We start from the raw sequence: 25,417 nt of genomic DNA on the forward strand, positions 1-25,417 counted from the left end.
AATCAGACATCCAATCAACCAAAGAAGCTTTCACATTACGGGAATTCTTTTTTGTCCTCCAATCAGCTCAGTAAATGTTTTCCTGATGAGTTTATGGTCTCAGTCTCAAGTTTCAAGTCTTCAACACAACATGATGTTCATTTTTAAATAATGTGTTCCATGAATAAAACATTGATTTACAAACTATCAAAACTGCGAGGCAGTGCATTTAAATTAAAGTTTTAAAGCTGCTCCAGACGGAGTCTGCGGCTTTTAAAAAGGATATTTTGTGTTATTGGAGGAAAAAACAAAAAAAACCTTTAACTACACTGTTGACTGTTACATTTTTCAAACAACGCTGTTGAATCTGTAACTCATGATAAATGAATGAAGCTCAGTCAGTCATGGAGCTTTCAGGGTCGGCTCGGGGTCAGGTTCAGGTCACGTGTAAACCATCGTATGTTGGGAGCTTTCCTTTGTGTGATTTAGTTTGAAGCCTGCATTCGTACGTGTACCGTCAGATACCTCCGACCGGCGCCGCTGCCGCCGCCGCTGGGGGGCGGGAGGCAGGTATGTCTCCTCACTGCGGGTGTGAATGATGAAATCTGCTGCAACGGCTCATCGCCGTGACTCAGTCAGAACCTGTGTGATGCTCATCACCCAGACACCCTCAGAAACAAAATAAATCAATCATTAATCCCTGTTGTAGAGAAACCATCATCACTTCGGATTCAGAAGCTCTTGAAACAAGGACATCACCTGCTGCCACACTTTAATAAAAGTCGTAACGTCCGAGGCAAACTGACTTCAGCTGTGTGGATAACTCTGACGTTTCGGGTGGCCGAAGGTGAGAGACGTCGCCTCTCAGCTCAGCTCGGTGAAATGAAGGCTGGTGAGGAGAGAGCGGCCCAGAAAGAAACTCTTTCTGAGCATCCTGGTTGTCGCTAACAAGCTCTCAGCGTTTCCTGCAGCGAGAAGCAGCTCGTCTCAGATCTGCCTCGCTCACAAAGAGAAAGCTAAGGCTTGTTGTTTCACATCTGTTTTCTTTAACTTTAATTTCCTGTTCGGAAAAATGGCTGCAGGGCGGAAAGATGAGAAGAGCTGGGACATTTGACAGAAAATAAAAGACTTTAATGAAGTTGATATGTTAAATTTATATATTTAGATGTTTAGACAATGTTTATGTGATGTATAAAACCTGGTTGCAATCTAAAGCATGCCCAAATAAATGAGACCGCATGATCTGACGAGCAAACCTGAACAGGACAGGCCGATCCCAGAGTGTTCTTTTATTTTGAAAAGAAACTAGCTCCTCCGATTTGTTTGTGTTCTGTCTCGGACTCTTTTTGCTGCAGTGAGGCAGAAAGGAAAGTTGGACTGACCCTAATCGGTGTCACGCTGGCACAGAGCAACCAGAACACTTTTCTTTTTCTTGTTTTTACATTCCCGTCCTTTTTCTCTCTTCTGTGTTTGGTAGATTGAAAGTTTGACAGATGTTTGTTCTCACCTCACCTCTCCGCCCGCCACGTTTGATTGGCTGCTACTAATGGACAGCAGGTATTTATTTGTCTGGGAAAGATGAGCCGCTGACTACAGATGAGACATTTTCCTCTGCCCACTTTATCTGGAGAGAGGAAAGGTGAAGGAAGCCCAGACCATGAAATATTAATCCACTCCTCATTCTGCATGCAGAGCAGGAAGGTGCTGCTCTCCAGGAAATGAGCAGAAACAACAACGAGAACATTTTTGATTTAAAAAACAAGCACAAAAACAAAAGAAGACTTTCCTTCAATGGAAACAATGAAAAGCACCAACTAAAAAAGGACAGGTGAGGCGAGAGGCGGGAAGTATTTAGGTCTCCTGTGAAAGGGAGAAAGACAAGAATGAGTTTAAGGGATAAAGAAACGGAGATGAGGGGAAGATGGACGAGCAGCGGCGGGAAAGAAGAGAAAGAAAAGCAGATTATCTCAGCGGCTTTCACACTTCTGAAGGAGCAAAAAGAGTTTCTCCATGAAAATACAACGCCAACGCTTCCACCGTGGAATCACACACACACACACACTCCTCTGCCAAGTGTGTAAGAAGAAAAGAACTGATTATCACATTTGTGTTATTGAAACATCAAGTTTATTACATTTGAATTTCATCATTCAATAACCAGGAAAAATCCAATCAAAGTAAACATTTAACACATTAAAAGGTCCCATTTTATTTATTCTTATCAAATATCTGGTTTCAAAAACCAAGATGGCTGAATGTATATTTTTATGTTTTATGTGTTTGTGGTTTAAACAACCTTAAAAAAAAAAAAAATTCAGCCTGACATGCTCGAACATCTCCAGTAAAGATTGAAATAAAGTTCAGACAGGAAAGCTTCAAACCTCTTGAACTTGTAGCACAACTCCTGCTGCAATTGTCTCGAAATGACGAGGAGCAGCAACAAAAAGCTGAGCTAATGACCGACGACATGCTGCTTTGCCAACCAACACCTGACTGCAGGTTTTGAAGATGAATGTGTAACAGCAGCGGCGGAGCTGAATTTAGCTTTGTGGGCGTCAGGCGTCGTCGGAGTTCAAACAGGAGTCAGCAGTTCCCCCCGTCGAGCGAACAGGAGGATCCCTTCTCTCCTGGCAGGAAGATCTTGGCTGAGCTGAACGGTGGCGAGACGGCGACGAGAGCACAGTGACAAGCTCCTTTTTTTCCCGCTCCCTCTGAGATCAAACAGCGAGTCCTGCTGATCTTCTTCCGTTGAGCGTCTTCGACAAACTCCCATTTACCTGATTGAACAACTTTTTCCCCATCAGAGAAAAACATGACGGTGTGTTTTATTTAAAGGTTAATTAGGTTTAATCTTACCTTATAAAGTTATTCCATTTAGAAAACTGCCTGCATGATGTAAACAGTTTGAGAGACAGACGGACAGCAGCAGAGGTCACGACCCCCGAGGCCGCAGACGAACACTTCAAAAACCACAGAGCATCTCCTGAATTCAGACACGGCCATTAGCTTCACAAAAGTAATAATCCAACTAATGAAGCTGATAATTAAAAGTAATTACCGCCGCCTGATGGGACCAGAGTCTCGCTGTTTCCTTCTCCGCCGTCGGTTCGACTTCGTCCATGTCCTGGTTCGGAGCAGACTTCAGCCGGACGTTTCTCCGTGTTCTTCTCTCAGCGAAGGTCAAAGTAAAAGTCTTCACCATCCAAAGTGTTTTTCTTCCACTTTTAACAGGAAGTTAGACGACATCAGCACCAAAGCTGCTTCAAGTGATGTCGGCTCAAAGTCTCACGTGGATCGAACCGGATCCAGATCAGGTGCTGACCCACGATGGCGTCGCCCTTCAGTCTGCGAGCTGCTGCTTTGACGCCTTCAGTTTGTTAGTCAGCCATTTTAGTTTCTTTAAACTAGCAGAGGGTGAACCTGACCTGCTCTGTACTCCGTCCTGATTGGGTGTTACATCACACAGTAGCCCCGCCCCCTAACCCCTCCCCTTCCCCTCTAAATGGAGCATCATTTAAAAAATGACACCATAAACTCATCAGGGAGGAGGAGGGACATTTACCCATAGACTTCAATGATTGGCATGAACTCTTTAATACCAAAGGTTGCTGAACTTACAGCACATCGTTGGGGTTGCTCGTGTTCATGGGCTCCTCTTTTGTTGTTTTACCTCTACGGCAGGGTGGAGAACGTGTGGAGGATATCTCCATCATCTCCGTCCGTTTCCTGTCCAATAACTGGAGCGAACAGCGTTGGTGGAGATTCAGAGGGGCGACCCGGCGGCTTTGATCTCATAAACTGAGGAAATGATTATTTAAAAGTGTTGTCGAGATTTCCTCCTTTAATCTGTGACTTCCTCTCTTCCTCGCTGCCAACGAGGTCACTGACTCTCCTGCCAGCTGGTCCGCCCAGCTGGACTCCCGACGGCACACACCACCACCAAACCAGACTGCAGGTTCTGGGGGGGCTCTTTAAACGGACGCGGTTCTGGTCCAGTCGGCGCTAATTGATTATGAGCTGGGCGGATCTGCAGCGACGCTCTGGCTTTTATCAGGAGAACGGAAAGAGGCAAGCGAGACGAGGAAGAAGCAACAGTGGTCGTTATCAAAATGACACGCGATGACCTTCACCATGACCTTCATTTTCTGCACTAATATTTTCATGCAATCAAAAAAAACAAAAAACAAAAACAAAACAGGATGTACAACAAATTAAAGGTCCCATATCTAATTAACCTCCAGTTTTATTTTGAAGGGTTAATTGACAGTGGGTGCAGGTGGGCGTGGCTGAGGGTGGGGACTGCTGTGACATCACCAGCTGGTTTTAAGGCTCAGTTCTGAAGCCATGCTGTGGACCACTTTTCACACACACACACCTTCTAAGAGTCAAAGCGATTTCCCAGCAGCCCAGAGGATCAGCTGGTGACATCACAGGCTGGCTCCAGAGCTCCGCCCACTGCTGGGCTCGGCGGGGGGCATCCATCTGTCCCAGAGCCGCATGGATACGGGCTTCACAGAGCGATGGCGGCGGCGTTGGCAGTGAGGTCGTCTCAGATCACACATCAGGAGCATCTGGTGACGTCTCAGGAGGGACTTTCCCTCCTCTTACTTCCGTCCCAGCTCCCTTTCCTCCTGCTCCTTTCCTTCTCCATCACCTCCTGTTGTCGGCTTTGGAAGCTTCTTGTGTTGGAGCTGATTTTAACAGTTGAACAGCTGTGGTGGGAAATATATTCTAAGCTAATTTTCACTGAAGCTTTTCACACCAGCTATTTGTAAAACTTGGCCTGGGTGGAGAAAAAGTGTTGGACAATCCAATCAATTAAAGAAGTGTCTCCCCGTAATCCACCCAATAGGAGCAAACAGCTGTAATCCAGAGATGTTCCTTCGTACCACCACACACTCCTGTGTGTGTCTGTGAGTTTGTGCAGCAGCAGCAGTGATGAAAGCTCATTGATCCCACAGAGGAGCCGCAGCTGCTCTCTGCACCGCGTCTCGTTATTAATCTGGAGCGTTTAAACGCCTCGATCGCAGCCATTCTTCACAATTACTCCTGCTGCTGCCGCCATTTGCACACCGATTACAGCTGTGTCGCAGGCCCAGGTAAATATGGAGGCATAGCAGCGGCAAGGTCGTGAACCGGAGCGCAGCAGTCAGGAGATGAAACACTCAGTTTTGTGTTTATTCATATTAGCATGAGCAGAAAGCAGTTTTTGTTTGGACGAGGAAACGTGAGCTGCAACATGATGGCCATTAGAGTTCAGGCATAGAATCAATTCAGTGAAATATCCTGATATCATCTCACAAATCGTGCACGTCGACTGTTCCCCGTCTCTCCACAAACAGCAAGTACGGGTTTTATTCAGAAACACCGGGAAGGTTACGGCGTTTGGCCCTCCTGATACGTCCCACATCTGTCCAAGTCACATGACAGTCACATGACTGCAGATTCGTTCGTAGTGTTGCAGGAGTTTTGACCTCCTTCAGACTGAAAAAGCAGCAAGTTCTGTTTTGGAAATTATGAAAATTATTGAATGTGACAGAAATAAAAATATTATCGAATATCGGCCCAGGCATGAATTTAGTCACGTCAGAGTAACACTAAATTAAAGCGCAGAAACAGATTCAGATTCAGGCTGCACTTCTAAGCAGCCATGTTTTTTAAAACCTTTTCCCTCTGATTGGTCAACAGCAGAGCCAATGAAGCTGAACTCCACGGCCACGCTCACACTGATGGACTTCAAAAGTCATGTTCTAACTAACGTTGGCGACCAGCGACCACCCGAGGAGAATCCCCCGTCACATGACCTCTCCTGCTGTTGCCCATCAACAGGCGCCGAGTCAAAGCTCAGCCACATAAAAACAATAACAACCTGACAGCGTCCCCGTTCTGGGAGAGAACATCTCGAGGTTTCCCACCTGACTCTCTGGAGATCTGGACGAAGGCCTCGACGCCGCTCTCGCCGTAGTTCCCCTCGGAGGCCAGCGTGGACACGTAGTTCCAGCCCATCGCCGTCACGATGTCCAGCATGGCCTGAGCCTGGTAGGAGTCCGGAGGGACCACGCGGGAGAAGAAGTCATAGCGGGTGTTGTCGCTGAGCTCTGGAGCTGTCGAGGCGTAGCTGATCTGAGGAATCTGCCAAGACACAGAGCGGCTGATAGTTAATAAAAATACAAGAGGACGATCGACTCAAACTGTCAAAACAGCAGAGAGGAAAGACAATGTTGACGAGCTTTAACAGAAAGAAACATAATCTGAAAACAAAACAGAAAACAAATAATAATTAAAGAGCAGATGAAGCTTCTGAAACTCCTCCCTCTGATGTCACAATGAGACACTCTGATTGGCTGTGTCATCGCCCACCGGAGCCAATAGGACGTGACTCTTGAAAGTGCTGATTCTCTGTGCGGATCTCTTAGTTTCCCTGAATCTTTTGTCTTGAACTTGTTCCTTCCTGGTTTTATTTCCCTCAGAGCTTGTTAACTTTTTGAAGTGGTTCTAACCTCAGACGGGAAACTAGACGATAAAAATCTAGCATTTTTCAATGGACTCTTAGAAGATGTTCACTGTCTCTTCCGAACAGCCCACAGTATATTTGTTGGGATTTAAAAAGGCTGAATTTGGACCTTAAATCCTGACCTTCCTCGGCTTCCTGTTGTTTGGCTTCTTGTCAGTCGAGTTAGCAGCCCAGCTATGTGAATTAGGGAGGCGGATCAGGACATAGATCCTGCAGCAGAAAGGCCGACAGGCCCGGCGGAGCTGGATAATGGCCCTTTAGAGAAGGATTGAAGGGCTGATTGATTTCACTTCAGTCAGAGGCCGAGGTGTTGGGCCGAGCGCCGCTGGAAGCCTCATCAGGATTCAGGGGAGGAGGATGGAGGAAGACGGATGACCGAGGGGCCTGACGCCAATACAAATGTCAGTCAGCCCGACTCGCTCGGCGACAGGAGGCAAATTAAAGGCCTGTACTGTAAATACAAAGCTGACACTATCAGAGAGCTGCAGGTTTAACACATCAGAGAGGAGCTTGGGTTTATTTTCATCAGAGCTGAACACAAAAAACACGCCTGAGCCCCCGCAGCTTTTTTTTTTTTTTTTTAAGTTGGGTGCAAAAACGTGAACTATTTCAAAAATGCTGCTGCCTTTCCTGACTTTCTGAAACATTTCAGAGGATTTGTTCTTCCTCAGACCTGGATCAGAAACTGACCAACGGCCGATTTCATGCAGTTGTAAGGAGGTGATTTATAACTTAACTTTTTTTTTTATCAGAGAAAAGTTACAAAAAAATGCATTAAGATCTTTAAAATGTGTGTTCAGGAGGTGGAGACATTTAGACGTTGGGCCGTTCTCATTTCATAGAAAGATGTTAAAGGAAAAAGGTTTGAGCACGTAACTGGGCAACACCTCCATCCTAGATTGTACTGAGGTCTATGGGAAAATGGTGCTGAGAGGAAAATCTTATCATCAATAGATTTATTTTCAAAACAACTTATGGGAAAATTTAAACGTGTATTAAAGAACTGAAGTCAAAGAAACAAGTTTTCTCCTCATTTTGGAGTCAGATTTAAAATTCTGACTAAATCAAATCACGTCAGGATGAAAGGTTTGGTGTGTTTGCTCAGAGAGCTCAGAGGCTCAAGATTTCTGTCAGATATGAGGTTTAGATCAGATCAGAAACCAAATACACACACACACACACACACACACACACACACATACAGCAATAACAACAGCTGCATGGGAATATGGCGAGGGCCTTCTGTTAGCATTAATGATGCAGTGTGGGCTGAATAAACAGCAGCATCAGTTATTGATGCTCCATTAAAAAGCAGCCCTTCTGTTTTAACACCCTGCTGCTGTGTTCGAGGTCCAGCTGGACAAACGTACAGACACCAACCATAACTGCCACAGTCTACGAGGCGTCATGGAAACTCCTCCGACCTCCTCGGTCCAACCAACGGGGTCAGTCTGCCACAAACAAACTGCAGGCTGTCCAGTCTGGGACACTGACCATCCCTGAGACGCTGGGAATCTCTGCCTCCTGAAGGCGAGACATCAATTAAAAGAGGAAACTGGACTGTTTTAACCTTCATCAACGGGGACGTGGAGGATCTGAAACACAAATATTTCTCTGAATGGGAGCAGGAAACTAAACGGTCAACAGTCTTTATGAGTTATTATTCATTTTGTTTTGTTCATCTTTGTGTTCAGCGTCACAGCAACTGATTCGGTTTCTGCTCCATTACCGACGTGATGTGCTGTTTATTCCTGACGCTGAATCTGTCTTTATTCTTGTTATCAATCAAAAATTCCACCAATCAACGCACCTAAAAACGCCATAACCACCGGACTGTTTCACGGTTATAGAATAACGACTCTGAGGGTGACACGATTCGGCAGCTCTGCTCTGCAGCTGTTGGTTTAGTCTTGGAGATAGTTTGTTCACGACGTCGTCACAATTAACAGTCTTTGACTTTTTTTTTTTTTTTCTGTCATCAGTTCCACCGAGTCTCATCCCGCCCTGATGTCTCAAATTCACACAAATCCATCGTCGGCCATCTTAGCTTTTTAAAGCCATATTAGTCAGAGAAGGTGGAGCTGACCGTTCTGTGCTCCATCCTGATTGGGTGATACGATCTGTCAATCATAAAGACGACACACCTCCCAAACATCCCCTGATTTATGGTTTGTTTTCCTCGAAACTAGAAACTAAAGACCGAAACCATAAACTCATTCATAACTAATAAACCAAGAGAGAAGTAGGGACTGTTTCCCATAGACTTCAATACAATCTGACTTCTTTCTGGCTGATCGTCTGTGGAGAGAATCTAAAATGAAAGGACCACCAGGGCTACCCAGTTAATTTTAATTCTCAGGGCTTTTTGGCTTTTTTTCCTCCCAACACACGTAATATAATAATATAATAATTATAATAAATAATAAATAAGAAGTGACAAAACAAACCAAAAGCTTTAATATGAATAAAATCTAAATAAAAAAGAGAAAAGAAAGCAGTGTCATGTTCCCGTCGCAGTCAGGCAGCTGATGTCTCGTTCTTCCTGGAGTCTGAATGTTTGTGTCAAGTGATGAAATTCCTTCGGGGGGATAAGGAAGTCGGGCCGACGGCGCCTGAGGGTGTTTTGGACTCTGATGTCTCTGTGATCTGGATTTGGATGCTCGCCCTCTGAAGCTGCAGCAGCGACTTGATAGATGACGCCCCGACAGCATTCATAACGCTCAACGCCAAACCTTTACTTTGGCCTGACGGGTCCCGCTGAGCCGGCCCTGACCCCGTCTCGCTGCGAAGGCGCGTTTACGCACGTGTGGGCATTTTTTAGGCCCGAGGACGGGCTTCCTGTCTTCTGCCGCCTCGGGGTGTTTCCTGCGACAGTGATTGATGCTCATCATCCTGCGACAGCCTCGAGCTTTCTGCCCGGCTGAACGATGAAAGAGGAAATCCATCTGAGGAGACAGCACACGTCCGTCTTCGTTGACTGTGCCCTGATTTTCTGATTGAAAGTAAAGGCTCTATTTACTGTCACCGCGCTCCTTCCTGGACAATAAACAGCTTCGCCTGGAGGTAAAATCCTACATGACTCCTGCTGCCGCTGCTCTGTTTCTCCTCCATCTCTCTCTCTGATCAAATTGAATTCAGGATGAAGTCAAAGTGACGCGCCGTCTCGGTCTCCGACGTGGCAGGTTTCCTTTTTAATTACAGTCCTGGAGCACGTTGATGGAGGCGAGGCTCCGGTAGGGCCCGCCGTGAACACGCTGTAAATTCAGAAGATCAGACACCGAAGGATAAACCAGGAATGAAGTCATTCACTAATTCTACATTTTTTTTTCACCGCTGATAAAAACCTGATTCTGTTCCATTTTCTGTTCCGTCTGATTCAGTTTGGTTTCTGATGATCATTATTACTGCTGCTCCTGTCCGGCCTTCACTCCCCGCAGCCATCAGTGACCTTTGACCTTGGGCCTTCTGGTAGGTCCTGATCCCTGCAGACCAGGACCACCCCACCTGCTGCCTGATAGACCCCACCCACTGACAGGTATCCATGGTGACCAGGTAGAGGTCGTACCGCTCCGGCTGGTCAGCGTAATTCGGCCTTAAATTAAAGCTCAAAGCTTTAAACATCCATTTTTTGTGACAGGAAACGTCGTCCACATCGAACCAGAAAAGGATCTGAGGATGTGTAAACAAAGTCGGATCACACGTCTTTGACGCTTCACGGCGTTTTGAAGCTCCGAGGAGGTTCGGCTGATCCTGATCCTCCGCCGGCATCAGAGAGAGGAAGAAGAAGAAACTCCTGTGTGTTCTGTTTTCTCACAGACACTTTCGCTTTAATTGCCATCAGCACAAACAATGGAAACCTCCAGCGGTAAAAATAAACCAACATTTATCTCATGTCCCTGTTTGATGTTTTTGACATTTGAATGTTTTTAGGAACTCCTGAAATTTGAATTTTAGCAGCTTTGAAGAGTTGTGAGATTTCTTTGACAACCGTAACTTCTGTTTTTGATCCCGGTCTGTATTTAATATGAACCCAATTAAAGGTCCACAACTGAAATCCCACGTGAGCCGCATTTCAAAGCTGATTTGTTTTGTGCCCGTGATTTTTATACCAAAGAGACAAACTCCTCTTTAAATTAATCAAAAAAAGAAACATAGGTCTTTTTCTTTCACAAGCTTGCTAAACTAAATGAATGATTTCAACTTTTGATGAGTTGATGATTGAGTAGAATTAATACAGTCCATATTCACGGATTTTCCATTTCCCCCCGACGCCCAGAGGATTAAAAACTAAACCTACGATAAGTCATCAGCTCGCCAACATACAGTTTAATCAGAACATTCTTTTTCATGCTCATATTAATAATCCAGATCTAATGTTGAAGAAGGAAACCAGCATTTCACCCAGAACCTAATCATGATGGGATCGTTATTATGGTTACCACGGTGACGGTCCATGTTGTTTGTATTAAACGGTGACACCCACCAATTCAGAGGACACTCGTAGGCGTAGATCGAGGCCTCACAATGTGACAGAAACATGGGATTTAATTTTTTTTTTTTTAAACTAGAGACAAAGAAGGAACAAGGACAGAAAACGCTGCAGTTTCATGGTTGTAGTTGCAGCTTTGTCGCTCGCTGACAGACAAGTTTTAGCTTTTTAAATTATCAGGAATGTCCAGAAGGATCATAAAATCTGCATCAGGTTGAAAAATGACCTTTGACCTCCAGCGGCACATCGGTCATCATTGTGATACCAGTCACAAAGAGAATCATTCAACCTGATGGAAATATTACAAGACTGCTGCATCATTTAGGCCCCAGAAGTTTGGAATCAGTCCAACCTCGACTAGAATCCTTTGGAAAAAATGCTGCTTGTCTTTTGATTCTCAGGGTCTGAAGTAAATATCAGAGCTGATGTGGGATCGTTTTCTCCTAAAAATAACTCGTTCAGATGCCGCTCACCGCCGCGTTATTCATCTGAGAAACAGAAGCCAGGAATCGATGGACTCGAGCGTCTTCCTGCTGACTCTCTGAGCTCCGTCCAGTCCCGTCTCGGACCTGTCGAAGTACGAGGACACCGATGTGTCCGTCCCGCTGCTGGTTCTGTGTCACGGCCAGCCGTGGCTTTGGCCTTCAAAATAAAAAAAATGGCGGCATCTTTCACCTGGTGTTTGTCGTAATGAGGCGGAGCTGCCAAAAAAGAGCAAACACGCCGGGAAACAAATGTCGGTCTGCATTCGGCCTGCCTGCCGAGCAAACAAGCAAACACACCGAGCACGCCGAGGCCCGACGCCAAGCTGTCCTCGTCCCCGCTGAAGACCGCCGAGTGTCGGTCTCATCACCGCCCCGGGGGGATTATGTAAAGTGCTCAGCTTTAAGAACAGCTCTCTACTTCAGAAACATTTTCTCCACTCGTCTTCTCCACATCAGCTCAGCGGAGCGTGGAGACGAGCTGCTGCATTATGGATAAACAGTCAGATATGGAAATACGGACGTGGGTGTTTCTCGCCTTCAGACTGAACACACTGAGTGTGCTTCACATTTGAACAGCTGTTAAGCAGTTTGTTGTAGCTGCGTTCGCACCTTCAGACTGTTTGGACTCAAGTTCCTGGTCCAGGACTGATGCTCCAGTCTATCCAGGTGGACCTGAACTGTCTGAGCTAAAACCATTCGAGGACCAAGGACCAAGGACCAAGAGGAACGAACCTGATAATCCACACACAGAATGTCACCAAGAACCTTCATCTCCACGAAGGCCCCAAACCAAAAAAAAAATTATGGAAGGACAGAGGTGACACGAAAAAAAGAAAACAAAACAAAGAAGAAGAGAGAAAGAGCGCTGCTCCACCTAAATTATTGACGGAATATTCTATTCAGATATAATTACAGTCGAACCATTTCGTCCCCCTGTCTCCACAGGCAGCTGCTCAAATGTTTAAAACGCATATTTACATATTTAATGTCTTATTTTTCTGGGAATCGCACACATAATGCATAAAAAATGTGTCTGCGCTCACATTAATGTTAATATGAACACATTAAGACATCAAACCGAAGGGGAAAAAAAAGTCTATGGGAAAATGTCCCTCCTCCTCCCTGATTCCTGATGAGTTCATGGTCTCACGCTCTGGTTTCAAGTCTTCCATACAAAATATTGTTTCTTCTACTTCCCGAAACTAAGATGGCAGACGGACAGATTATGAATTTGAGGCTTCAAAGCAGCAGCCATAGTTTCCTCTGTCTGCTGTAAAGCCTAATATCAAGAAGATTACAGATAAATCTGCTGTAAATTCAACACTCATGAAAACGACCACTTGGAATAAAAGCTGAGATAAAACTTTTGTCCCCCAAAATGTATTTATGACTAAATTACACTCAATTTTGTCATAAATGGGCCCAAACGTAGAAAAGCACAGTGACAACGGAGCAGACAGCTTCGCTGCTCTCAGCTCCAAAAAGGAGTCCAGATTTTGCTGCTCCAATGCAGCCATTAAAGCCGAGAAACCATCCGGCCTGGTAGGGCGAGGTTCCCCTCGGCAGGATGGGTGGATTTCAGCAGGAGCAGAAGAAGAAGAGAGCGAGCAGCCAGGCAGCTACTCGTGGCCATAAATTAAAATTGTCGGGGTGACACGAACGCCGGAGCTAATGAGCAGCAGCAATGAAGATAAATGTTGTAGACATTCGCAGCTCATGTGAAGGTGAACTGATGACAAAACCAACAACATCTAATTCACGTTGTTTGAGCTCGTCAGGCAGCTGCAGGCCGTTTCATCCACGATCCTCCAGATCCTTTTATACAACAACACATATATTTGAGTTCAGCATGTTTCCAATTAGACCTGTTCAAGTTCGACACGATCCGATCTGAACATCAGTCTGATCTGTCTGCCTTTCCCAACCTGAAAAGTTACAGTCGCAACAGGAACAGTGCAGTCCTGCAGTTTACAGATGTCCCCTAAACGCCTCACATGCTGTTATCTGGACAGCCAACAGTTTACAAAAATGCCTCAGTAACTTCAGGTGATTTACAGATGTTACCCGAACGCCTCGGAGGCTACAGCCATAACAGCGGTACGTTTGGTGTTTTAAAGCGCGTTTAAAATTTTATATTCCGGATTAAAAACAAACATTTAGGTCAAAGTCTACATCTGTCCACTCAGATGTTTCTCTTCCGACTTCAGGAAGCGGGACAGTCGATGTGTTAAAGTGGAACAGCCCAAATAAATAACGTGTGAAAACACACTTAGAATGCAGAAAATGCTGCCGTTGGCTGTCAGCTGCTGACAGAGAGAGACGGCCTCTGGTGGTTTTTCCTGTCTGAGGAAAAACTCCAGGACAGTCCATCATCTGCCTGCAGGTGAGCTAATGGAAGTAATATTAAACACAATAATAAGAAGAAGAACAGCGAGTCACAGGTGAACTGTCTCCTTCTGGGCGGGTGTTTCTAATATTTCCCATCATGCCTCAGAGTTCCGGCTCGGCCTCCAGGGGAAGCCGTTCTTTAAGCAACGATGGGGCGCCCTGACCCTTTTACAGACAGCAGAAGAAGAAACACTCACACCTTTTAAAGAGAACCAGTGGGATGTTAAGAGTCACCGTCTCCATTTACAGCGTTTTCATGTTGAACATAAAGAAAAATTCAGTGTCTGCTGAGTCACACATCATTCTCTGAGCCGCTGATGGTGAAAACATGGAGAAGGTTTGAGTCTGAAAAGTGAAAAAAATGAAAAGACAGACTCGGAGTGACGGCAGCTGACTGTTCTTGGGCTCCTTCTGAACACAGCAGATTTTAAAGTCTGGATATCTCCATCGGATCCGACACCTCGCCTCGCCTCGCCTCCTGGGAACGAGTTCGACAGGAAGTCCTCCTTGAAATTCGCCATCTGTCCTCCAACGTTTTGTAATCATTGGGCACGAGTGTGACGGCCCAGCGGCGAGCGGCAGTCCTGCTGGGCGGGAAGTGGACGGACAGGGACGAGGCGTTCAGGGTCATCCTTGTGAATCGTTTGTCTCATGATGAACACAGCTATTCTCTTCATTTATTATTATTTCACATTTCATCCTTATTATGCGGCTCCCTCGCCACTTTGTTTTTGTCTTGCCAACTCTGAAGGAATTTAAAAAACTGAAATTGAAATAGAAAATAAATAAATAAATAAAAATCCAGCAGCTTCTACCTTTTTAAAAAATTCTGTTCAAAATGAAAGTATCAGCTGTTATTGTTTTAAATTAGAAAACATTCTGGTAGAAAGATCAGAGTCAGCTCAGGAGCATTTACGGTGTAACAGACCAAAAGAGAAGTTGGACAAAATGTTCTCTGTTTTATTTCACGTCTAACAAGCCTTTTATTTCTGTCCTACAGTCCCGCTGAGCTGGACTCTGTGGCCTCACACCGGCCGGCTTTTAAAGCAGATTTGACTTCAAACACGACTCGCAACTTCACACCTCAGATGGAACAACCAACAAAGCTGAAGTGGAATATTTTACAGGAGGAAGCTGCCAATGTTGTCGGTGACTCACCAGAGAAAGAAAAGCTCTTTATCAAACACTCGAGGGTCCAGAACCAGACCGTCTGGCTGATGCTGAGGACCGGTATCAGGATTTGTCCTGACAACAACTCAAACAAATAAACTGTACAACAAGGAAAAAGGCGACGCTGCTAAAAATAAAACCTGCTCTGCTACACCAAATGTGAACCCACACATTCACCTGAAACTCTTTTCCTCAGCCGGAAACTACAGAAGAGTAATTCAATCCGAGCCTAAAGAGCCTCTGATGACTGAGGCAGCTTTTGGGTCCACACGTGGATTTGTTCTAAAACAAATCAAACGGTTTGCGTCTCCAGAGGGAACCAGAACTGATCGATCTGCGGCTGCAAAAAAAAAATCTATTAAATAAGCCAATTTAACATTTTCTGTGAAGGTTTGCGACATTTTTTTTCCACTAAACTGAATTTCTGCTGGTGTGTAAATGCCATTTTTAAAGGCGGAGATGCTGTTTTGTCTGTTTCATTTGTTTTTAAACTTTTAAGATCATGTCTCTTTCAGAAAAGTGCTTCACGATAAACACCTCAATTCCAGTGAAAACGTTACAGCAGCAAAATAATCACCCAACAATATGTTTGTTTTCTCTCTTCTGATAACTGAGTCATGCTTTATCTATACATCCTGCGTCTGACTGAAAGTCTTTACTCACAGGAACAAAGAATGTCTCTAAAGAATAAACCGGATCAGAGCCAGTTGGCAGTTTCCTGAAGCGCTGAAAGTTTTTGTTTCTTTGTTTTTTTAATCACAGAGAACAAACTGAAATGCCAATAATTAGCTCTCAATCTGCAACTTTTAATTAAAGTGACGGCTCGTCCTCGTCTGGACGTCCTTTAAACCGGCAGAGATCGGAGAGGTCAGAGGTCGGGGGTCAGGAAACATACAGAACTCGCTCGAGAATCATGATGATTTTAGGTTTTAGTCATAATTGTCTGGACGTCAATGAATTCTCTGCTAATAAGTAAACGCAGCCACTTTTAATGATGTTCATTTGCCGAAACGTGAACGAGACAAAGAAGCTAATTAGAAAACACGATTTCAATCCTGCAGCCAGCATGCCTTTGGAACATTTGCATGACAAACAAGCAAAAAAAAAATTGTCCTCATCTTTTTATTCTTACAGGACACAGACTTTTATTTCCAGTTTCTGTTTCACACTGACACCAGATTGATCTCCAGACTGTTTTCTGAAAGTGCTCACTTAATCTCTGCAGATGAACGACGGACACTCAGGTTCTGGTTCTGATTTTATTCTGCAGATGAGGAACGTCGGCTGTGAATGTGAGCTGTCAGCACGTCCGGCCTCGCTGTGTGACGCTGACAGCATGATGACAGGCAGCAGGTTTTCAGTTTATCTGCAGTCGGGGGAGGGGGGGGGGCAGCAGTGGGGAGCTTTCAGGACCAATGAGTGTCAGCGCTGAAGAGAGAGCTGCAGAGGATGATGGGACAGAACAGATCGGATCTCCCATCATCACCTAGACATCTCCAAAGATCAACTCAGGTCGGAACAGAGCAGCTAAAAGAGGAAAACCAAATAATGATCAATTTAATTTAATGTAACTCAGCAGCAAATCATCCTCCACTGAATGTTTCAATCTTTAGCAGAGACGGTTTTCACTTTAACATGAAGTTGGTTTCTTGGTTTGTTATTTTTTTTTAGTTTGCTGGGCCAGAAATGTCAAACCTAACCTGGAAACTGAAATACTAACATCCTCTTATTACCGTCACCACTCGGCTAATTGCTGCATGGATTAATCAATAACCTGTTTGTCTGTAAAATGTCAAAACACTGACAAATACATTTCGCAATTTTCCTGAGTCTTAAATTGCTTCTTTTCTTTGACAAAAAGGCCAAAACAAAAAGATGTTTACAAAAGAAAAAAGACTGAGGAGCAGTACTTTTCATTTTAGATTAAAAAAAAAAAAAAAAAACGACTGAAAGTGTTCAAAAGAATCAAAAACATTTATCGGCGACGTGATTGAAGCCGTTTTATGTCACTCCAGGAATCTTTCCAGACTCCATGTCAAACTTGGACATTCAAACCACACGCCACAGTTGCGTTTGTTCACCAGGTGGTCGACATCAGAAGCAGAGGAACTTCTGTGGAAGTCTAAACGCCGGCTGAGTGCCGGTTAAATGCCAGCAGACGCCTGCCAGCGAGCATTAATTCCCACGGCAGGCGAGGAGGCCCGACCTCCCACAGCTTAACCCCAAAACGACACCTCAACGCTCTTCTGCTGCAGAGAGACGTGATGAGACGATCTGAGGAGCCGCTTGATGCCAACACGCTGTGACATCATCATCCCGAGGCTCGGGAGGAAACGACACGTTTAGGTTTTGACCCGGCATCCCTGTGACCACGTGCAGCAGCACGCACACGTGTAAGGACGCAGCAGAGGAAGGAGCCGGCTTCGAGGGAACCAGATCAGGCTTAAAGACGTCAACCTCAAGTTGAACCCGTTTCTGTAAAGGCAGACGTTGGGACAGTCCTTAAAATGTGGAAATACGTTTCCCGGAAAGTCTGGCAAAGTCAAAGTTAATCTAAAAAGTCGTGAAGTACGTTCAGAATCTGTCTCTGAAAATTTCTATAAATTAAATAAAAAGATGAAAAATAAAACCAAGTCTGGAATCATCACGACAAATCCAGATTTAACGTCAAACATATTTGGAACGGATGGAAGGAAACTGATCGGGTTAAAGAAAGTGTGGAAACACACAGAAACACCAAAATCACAAGTTGGAACGGGCAGAGGCGAGAAGAGTGTAATTAAACCGTCAGCGACGGACCCGTCCAGGTAATAGCTTCCCCTGAAGAAAACAAAACCATTTAGCTGAAAGCTGGAGGGGCAGCGGTGCAGCGGCCGACAGAGTTACATCGACTTTTCTCCCCCTGAAACCTCTCAACAACAACAAAAACGCACAAAAGAACGGCGCAGAAAAGTCCCCTTGCAGATAGAGGATTCGAATGAATCCGGACTTCCTGTGAGGATTCAAACCTTCATCGGTTACTTCAGCGAGCCAAACAGGTGGTTCGTTCCATCAGCAGGCAGGAAGCTTCAGAGGGAGCGTGTACGATGCTGAAACGGACCGGCCAAACGGGCCGAGGACGGGTCCAGAGTCCAGAGAAGTCAGAATCAGGAAGCACATTATTTGATCCAATTGGACGCACTCGTAGGACCAGATGTGTCTGCTTGATGTTAAAAATGATTCACCCTCTGGGGACTATGAAGCTCTGTCAGTTTCGTGGCACCATGTTGAGCAGTTGTGTAGATAATTCAGTTTCTTGGAAGAGTTTGGAGTTAAAAACACAAATTGTGGACGTTCAAGAACACGCCAGTGATACCAACGACTGAGCAACAGACAGTCTGGCTCCTCAGAGGATGAACCCTTCATCACTGACGACATCGGCGCAGTAAGCATGTTTCCTTCCGTTCTTTAGCTGTGAAGCTGTCGTTCGTGCTGTCGGAGTCACACAAGAGAGTTTGGTGACATCATCACGCAGCGAAGGATCATGGGAGTTGTTGCCCAGATTAGGATCCATCAAACGTCCATCATAAAAACGCATCTTAGAACTGAACGTAGTGAGTTCTTCAAGGTGACATCATCGACAGGCGACCAACCCGATCAGGCCGCGATGTTGGCGAGTCAGATTTCTCCAGATATTCGAAATGAAGTTGAGGGTTTTTTAATGCAGAAATGAGGAGCAGCAGTGAGAGCAGAATGAAAGGCCGCTCAGTCGGAGCTGCTGACACACTCAGACGTGACAATTGAGCAGAAGACACAAAGAGACGAGTGTGGGAGTGAGGAGGAAACACAAATGAAGCGTGAAGTGTGTGGAGAGGCAGAAGAAGAAGATGGCTCCTGCACTTATGAGCGAGTCTCCTGAGTCGACGGCGACGGCTGACTCACTGGGAGAAAAAAAACCATCATCGGCGGCCCAATAATGTCGCCGTCTGCGTTCGTCAGCGTCGTTTCACGCAACACTGATGCACTTCACGACAAGTCAGAGAGGACGAGAGCCGACCACCGAAAAAAACCTTTCATTCAGAAACTCACAGAAAACAAACAGATCATGAAGAGGTGAAGTAGGATTAAGGGGCGGAAACAGAAATCAATCAGCTGGTGCAGCCGGCCAATCCTCCCTCCGCCAACAACAAAGAAAACTCCCCGATAAAGCAAAAAGCTGCTCCAGCATCTTTTGGTTCGTTCAACAAATCAACAGCTGAATAGCTGACAGACGTTCCTGTTATTTTGTCCACCTCAGGACGACAATAAACAGCTCCAATGTCTGAAGTCATGCTGCACAGAGATGTAATTTGGAAAACAGAATCTAGTCAGCTGACCTCTGACCTTTATCAGCGCTAAACCAACGTCGAGCCAAAGGTCACGGTGACTTCAGATCGGTGCAGAATTATCTGAGCTTTTTATTCCACATGGATCAGATTTCTCTTTTTGGTTACGTGTCGTCGTCAAATCAGACCATCAAAGCGTCACGGCGACCCGACCCAGAAAAGAAGAGTCCTCTGAGCCAATCAAGACTCGAGTCCAGGTCGGTGCGTCAATTCAAGAAAAGTGTCTGGTCCTGAAACAGGTCTGAGTGCTGACGTGACATGTCCTCTTAAACAAGGAAAGGAAAGCAAGTCAAGACTTTTGTTCTGCAGAAGAACACCTTCATGAGAGCGAGTTTTCAGAAACAAAATGGATTATTGAACGGCGGATGGATTACAAATTTAGGCCGTCAATATGAGCGTAAAGCACAAAAAGCTTTATTAACACTGACAATAAAACAACGAGGGCGATGGCCTCAGACGGCTTAACGAGGTTGTCATTGTCAGCCGTGCTAATTAACTGCCACGATGAGCAAATTCCCCTCAATTAAATTCCGTTATCCTCCCCCTCCCCCTCCTCTCCCCTCGGAGAGATTACATTTGTTACCCAACAACAGAGCAATAAGGTAATCGAGACGGATCAGCCAGCCAACGCCTCCAGCTTCATTCAGGATATTAATAAAGAATTAGACTGCTGATTGAACAGGCTGCTGCTCAGACTGAGGCGTTCGAGGTCACGCCGTAAAGCACATTATTGGTCTGTGATACTGAGGAAGAGTCAGGTCGGTCCAGGATGACGAAGTCATATCAGAAAAGATTTTCATCAGCTCCAACTGGAGTCAAGTCTGAAAGCAAAACGGTCCGAGCTTCAGGTCACCGCAGGACATTTAAGAAAGTCTGAGTTTAGTCTCATCTCTGAAAGTGAAAGCAAGTTGAATATCTAAAGAGAATTAGATTCCCTGGTATTTCAAACAGCTTCAAGTCACATCTTGAGACATTGAACATTAATTTAAGACCCATCAACAGAGACGAGTCCGAGTTGAAGTCTGGTCTTAGATATGTCCAGTGTCCAGTCTATTTTTGTTCAATCTGAGAGGTCCAAGTCAAGTCTGAAGTCGAGGCAACACGACAAACTCCTCTTCAGGACAATTCTAAGGACCACAAACTATTCTCTGCATTACAAACTAAAATGTATATGAGACATTCGTGGTGTCCAGAGGATGAACCAGACTCTGTCCTCCTTTCGTCCCACAGGCTGAGTCTGCTGCTGTGTGTGAAATCAGCAGTTACACTCCGCCTGCAGACTGAAAACTAAAGTGAAGTATTTCTGGGGACCTTCGAAGCTGCAGGACGTCGTCCTGTTTCTGAGAAGCTCCTCTGATCCACTGCAGTTGGTGACAACAGAGTTCCAACACGTGTTAAATGAAGTGCAGTCGATGCAACACGAAAGTTTGACGAACGTTCTTTGTATTTCTGACTTCTCTCTTGATCTGTCTCAAACCAGCATTCAGCAGATACGACTGTTTTTATCAGTTTAATTATCTCACAAATCAAATGAAAACTCCTGGCCTGCTTTTATTTCTTCTCCCACCTTCCATGTTATCCTTTTTATCATCTTCGTTATTAGTCGGACTCATTATTTGACAGATTCAGTGTCGCTTTCATGAGAAACTTTGGAGAGTTGATGACGGTTCAACATTCAAAGACGCTCCAACATCTCTAATAAAAAGGATCAAAAAGCCTCAAATTATATTTAAAAAGGGGAAATATTATGAGGGATCAAGTGGAAAAGAGAAATCCACCACCAGCAGCAGAAACAGATCCAACTGTTCCTTCCTCTGACAGTTTAAGTGGAGCAAAGCAGGACGGTTCCCTCTGTTATGTTCTCACCTCTTTTTATTTTTTTTGTTAGTTTTTTTTGGGGGGGGCAGGCCTGCAGGGAGCTCGTAAACAGAAGCCTCTGTGGTTTCTGTCTCTCCCACGCTGAGATGGAAATATAATGCAGCGACGCGAGCCACCGTCGCAGCAGAGGGTCTGACCGAAGACGGGGGCTGGATCGGCCTCGGCCACGCGGCGTGAAATGGATGTGCAAATATTATGCAAAAAAACAGCAGCGTTTCAGATGGAGGATCTCACCTCCGACATCCTCAGAGAGCCCTCTGGGTTTTATTAAGAGGACAGCACAGAGGGTTCATCCTCTGGGGAGCAGGGCAGCAGCGTTTCTGCACCCTTTTCAGATTTAAATTTCAAAATAAAACGTCAACATCTTCGGAGCTGCAACATCAGCAGCGTTGTGTTGAGCTTGATGGAGAACTCTCAGGGGGAAAATTAAATTGGTCGGAAACTGTTTTCATCCCCGAGCCGACTTCAAACATGAAACTGAAGCCAGATTTGTGCAGAAACGGGGTTTGGGTCTGCAGGCTCGGATCTGATGGCGTGATGTCGTCATTGTTTGGAATAAAAACCAGATTGTTGGTGTTAAACGCTTTAAATCGTTGTGTTACCAGCTGCAGTCGGCCCCTGTTGTCCGTCCGAGTCCAGACTGCAGGCTTCAGGCTTTTGACAGCAGTGGCGAGGAAACCTCTGCATCAGCACATTTTGGTTATCCCCCCACCGAAGGCATCTCCTGCTAATTTTAGATAAGTGATGTTGTGGGGCCTTTCTGTCCTCATTAAGAAGGCCAGGCTCGAACACACACACAAATCACGGAGCTCATCACTAATTTAGGGCGGTGGAATTTGTTTTGCTGCTGTGCACAGCAACATGCTGCCTCCAGACAGTTTGTCTGCACGAGGAACAGGCAACAGCTGCGATCAGAGACGTCTCAGCGCGTTATCTGAGCCACATCCAGGCCGGAGCCCGAGACACTTTCACTGTTTTTTGTGTTGATAAGAATTTAATATTCCTTCACTTTATCGCAGACGGCAGCAGAGTGACGTGTGCGACTGCGGAACAGGAAAAAAGAAAACCTGGAGAAAGTTTTGAGTTTGAATCCACAAATTAAAACAAGGTCAGGCAAGAAAACATCGAAATATGAACCAATATACAACGAAAAGGTCATGAATCCAACGCCAACATCACATCTTACAAATAACTTACAGTGTTGAAACAACTCACCCGATCAAATTTTCTTAAAGGCCTAATGTCCTGTGTGATTGGGGGCGTGGCCTCTTTGAGTGACAGGTGAGTGAGCACATCTCTGATATCGGGCTCGCACCCCCTCACAAACGGCCATCTTTAATCAACACGAAAACCACCTGAAAGCTTCAAGTCATCTCTCAGTTTTACGCCATTTCAGCCTCCCTCTTCTCGGCCTAAAAAGGCTGCTGTTCATGCTCATCATGTCGTGTTGGGTGTGAAAGGCCCGTTCAAAAGATAATAAATTTGTCATAAATTTGTAGCACTTGTCACATTGTAATTGTTCCTGCCAGTAAATCACGACGGCTGCAGGCTGCACCCTTTCAGATCAGCTCGGTCTGAGTGCTCCATCAACTAAGTAGCTCTAATTTCATTCAATCTTTGGAGCCCGACCGTAAAGGTCTGCTCAGGTGATCGTCAGCTGCTGGATGTGACGGCTCAGATAAAAAGACGCTCAGCTTAAAGTTCACACCGAACTGAGGCGCAGGAAGAGCTGAAAAGGAAAACCAATTCTCCTTGGGAGCATTCGCCTCCCCTTCTATCAAAGACAAATGGAAAGGCTGTGAACTTTTTCATGACACTTCAATATGAGCGAGAGGAAATGATCTCATATTCAAGTCACAGCTCGCCTGCTGCAAATTTGGTGACACAAACGCTTGATCAGCGCTGAGGAAGATGACATCAGTCTGTTCATTTATTAATCATCCACAACCAGTTTAAAGATTCCAGCAGACTGTAAATAAAGACGAGAACAAAAATCTAACGTTCCTTTTTTGGATGATGAGCTCAGTCGCCAACAAATTTCACTTCACTCGCAGGAGTTCATTTCTACCAACCAACTGCACAACAAAGGCACAAACTTTGTGTGACATTTAGAATAAAAAAAAAAAAAATTAACTAAGAGTTCATTCGGTTCATTCTCGAAGTAAGCAAACTCCTCCTGAAACGACAGGGTTACTCCCATTTCGACTGTGATGGTCCATCTACTGTAAACTGTTTCAAGTGTTAAACCGGATTTGTAGATAGAATATAAGGTACCAAAGTAAAGGAACAGAAAATGTGTCCAGCTCTGATTCACATTAAGATGAATCGTCTCCAACTCGTTTGACTCAAACTGCTCCTGAATTTCTACACATTTCTAAAAACGGCTTCTCACAATGTTTTTTTTTTTTTTTTTCCTTTCTTTTCACGCTGCTACGGCCGACCTGCGTCTTCTCCACTTAACACGAGATTGATCTAGGCTGTAATAAAACAGCCAGTGGCCCACAAACACTTTCCTGATGAAACACTTCACATCTACATCTGTCATCTGTAGATCACATCTGTCCGTTTGTTCTGTTCCTGATTAAAGCTGCCGCTCACTGGAGGAGAAATAAAGGAAGTTGTCGTGAAGATGAGGACGTGGGGCGATTACAGAGCAGGGAAAATACCCCAGAGTTATGTTGATGACAAGACCCAGAGAGCGAGGAGCGCGATAAGGAGCTATTTGTAAGTTTCCTCTGCTGCTGAATGGAGTTTCTTGCCGGGAGCTGGATGGAGACAAGAGCTGCAGCTGTCGTCTTTACAATACAGGAGGTGAATAAAGCACGCTGCGAACGACGTCTACATCTCCAATGAGCCACAAAATGAAGAAGCAACTAGTTAAAAAAAAAAAATTCCACCTCTGACGCCCATTTAATGATATTTATTGAGGAGAAGAATCCAAAACGACTGACAAGCAGCTTTTGCACAAAAATATCTAAATATAAATTGGTGAAATAAATATACAGAAGCTGACAAAGTTTCTTCTAGACTGGCCAGTAAACAGCTTAATGCTAACGTTAGCTTTTCTGCTAATTGAAAAACAGAAACACAAACACAAAATTATCATGTTTGCTCGAACACCTTCCAGCTGCCGCGGGCCAAAACAGCCTCCAAATAATTAACTCAAACACAAATTTAGGGAAGGACGTCCAAAACACTGATTACAAGTCTACAAACCAGAAACCCACAATGCACCGGTTCAAACAGCAAACAACAGAAGAGTCACCTGACTCTGCTCTCCTACCTTGAACAGTCGCAGGATGTTGGCCACCATGATGGACACGGAGCTGGCGGACGCCCCGATGACGCCCACCACCTTATCCGGCTTGGCGAAGATGGGCGGGTCGCCATTGGCGCAGCGAACATCCGACCCGTCCCTCTCGATGAGCGCCTGGACGAAGGTGAGCGACTGCTCCAAAGCGTAGGTGTCACGGGAACACGTGTCCAGAATCCGTGCCCCGAGCGTCACGTTGGGCAGCAGCTCCTGGTCCTTGTTGATGAGGTCGATGGCGAACAGCATGGCCTCCAGCCGGTGGATGCCCTTTTCTTTCTTCAGCTCGCCGCAGGGCACGCCCCTTTCGCCACGAGCGTGCACAGGGAACAAGCCGCCCAGAATGATGTCACCATCCAGCCGGATGGAGTGGGCGTACTCCTGCTGGAGCTGGGAGTCCGCCAGCACGGCAGGCTTCTGGGATTCGGAGCCAATCAGCCAGCAGCTCTTAAACATCAGGAAGGAGATGAAGCAGTTTCCGAAGAACATGGAGGGCCCCACACTTCTCGCCATGTTGCGGTGAGGTGGGTGGCACGAAAAGGTGGCGGCGATATGACGGCAAAGTCAACAGGCAGGCAGCTGTAGCGGCAACAAAGGCTGTGTGGCGAAGACGGGACGAGCCAGACCATGGAGTCCCCCGGTACCCAGGGCAGGTTGGACCTCAGTGGGCGCTCCCACCTAGAAACACCCACTTCCTGCGGTCCAGGTTCCCAAGGCAGACATTCCCGTCCGAGGCGGCGGAGGAGGAGGAAGACGGAAAGCTTTGAGGTCTCAGGAGATCCAGTTTCACATTCTTCCAAAAAGCTGTTGGAGAATCAGACAGAAGACGAAACAATCAAT

At 45.5% G+C, this 25,417-nt stretch overlaps 1 protein-coding gene across 1 annotated transcript in view; it reads right to left on the bottom strand.

Annotated features, from left to right (window-relative positions):
• Positions 1-25,090, bottom strand: part of grm8b (glutamate receptor, metabotropic 8b) — a 63,494-nt gene extending 38,404 nt beyond the window's left edge. Inside the window, exons 1-2 of the mRNA XM_029522674.1 lie at positions 24,551-25,090; positions 5,895-6,111 (exon numbers count right to left, since the gene is read on the bottom strand). Coding sequence (XP_029378534.1) covers positions 5,895-6,111; positions 24,551-25,090 — 757 coding nt within the window. The remainder of the gene's footprint in view (positions 1-5,894; positions 6,112-24,550) is intronic.
• Between the last annotated feature and the right edge of the window lie 327 nt (positions 25,091-25,417).

The sequence above is a fragment of the Echeneis naucrates genome, chromosome 16, assembly GCF_900963305.1.
Source record: "Echeneis naucrates chromosome 16, fEcheNa1.1, whole genome shotgun sequence".
NCBI lineage: Eukaryota > Metazoa > Chordata > Actinopteri > Carangiformes > Echeneidae > Echeneis > Echeneis naucrates.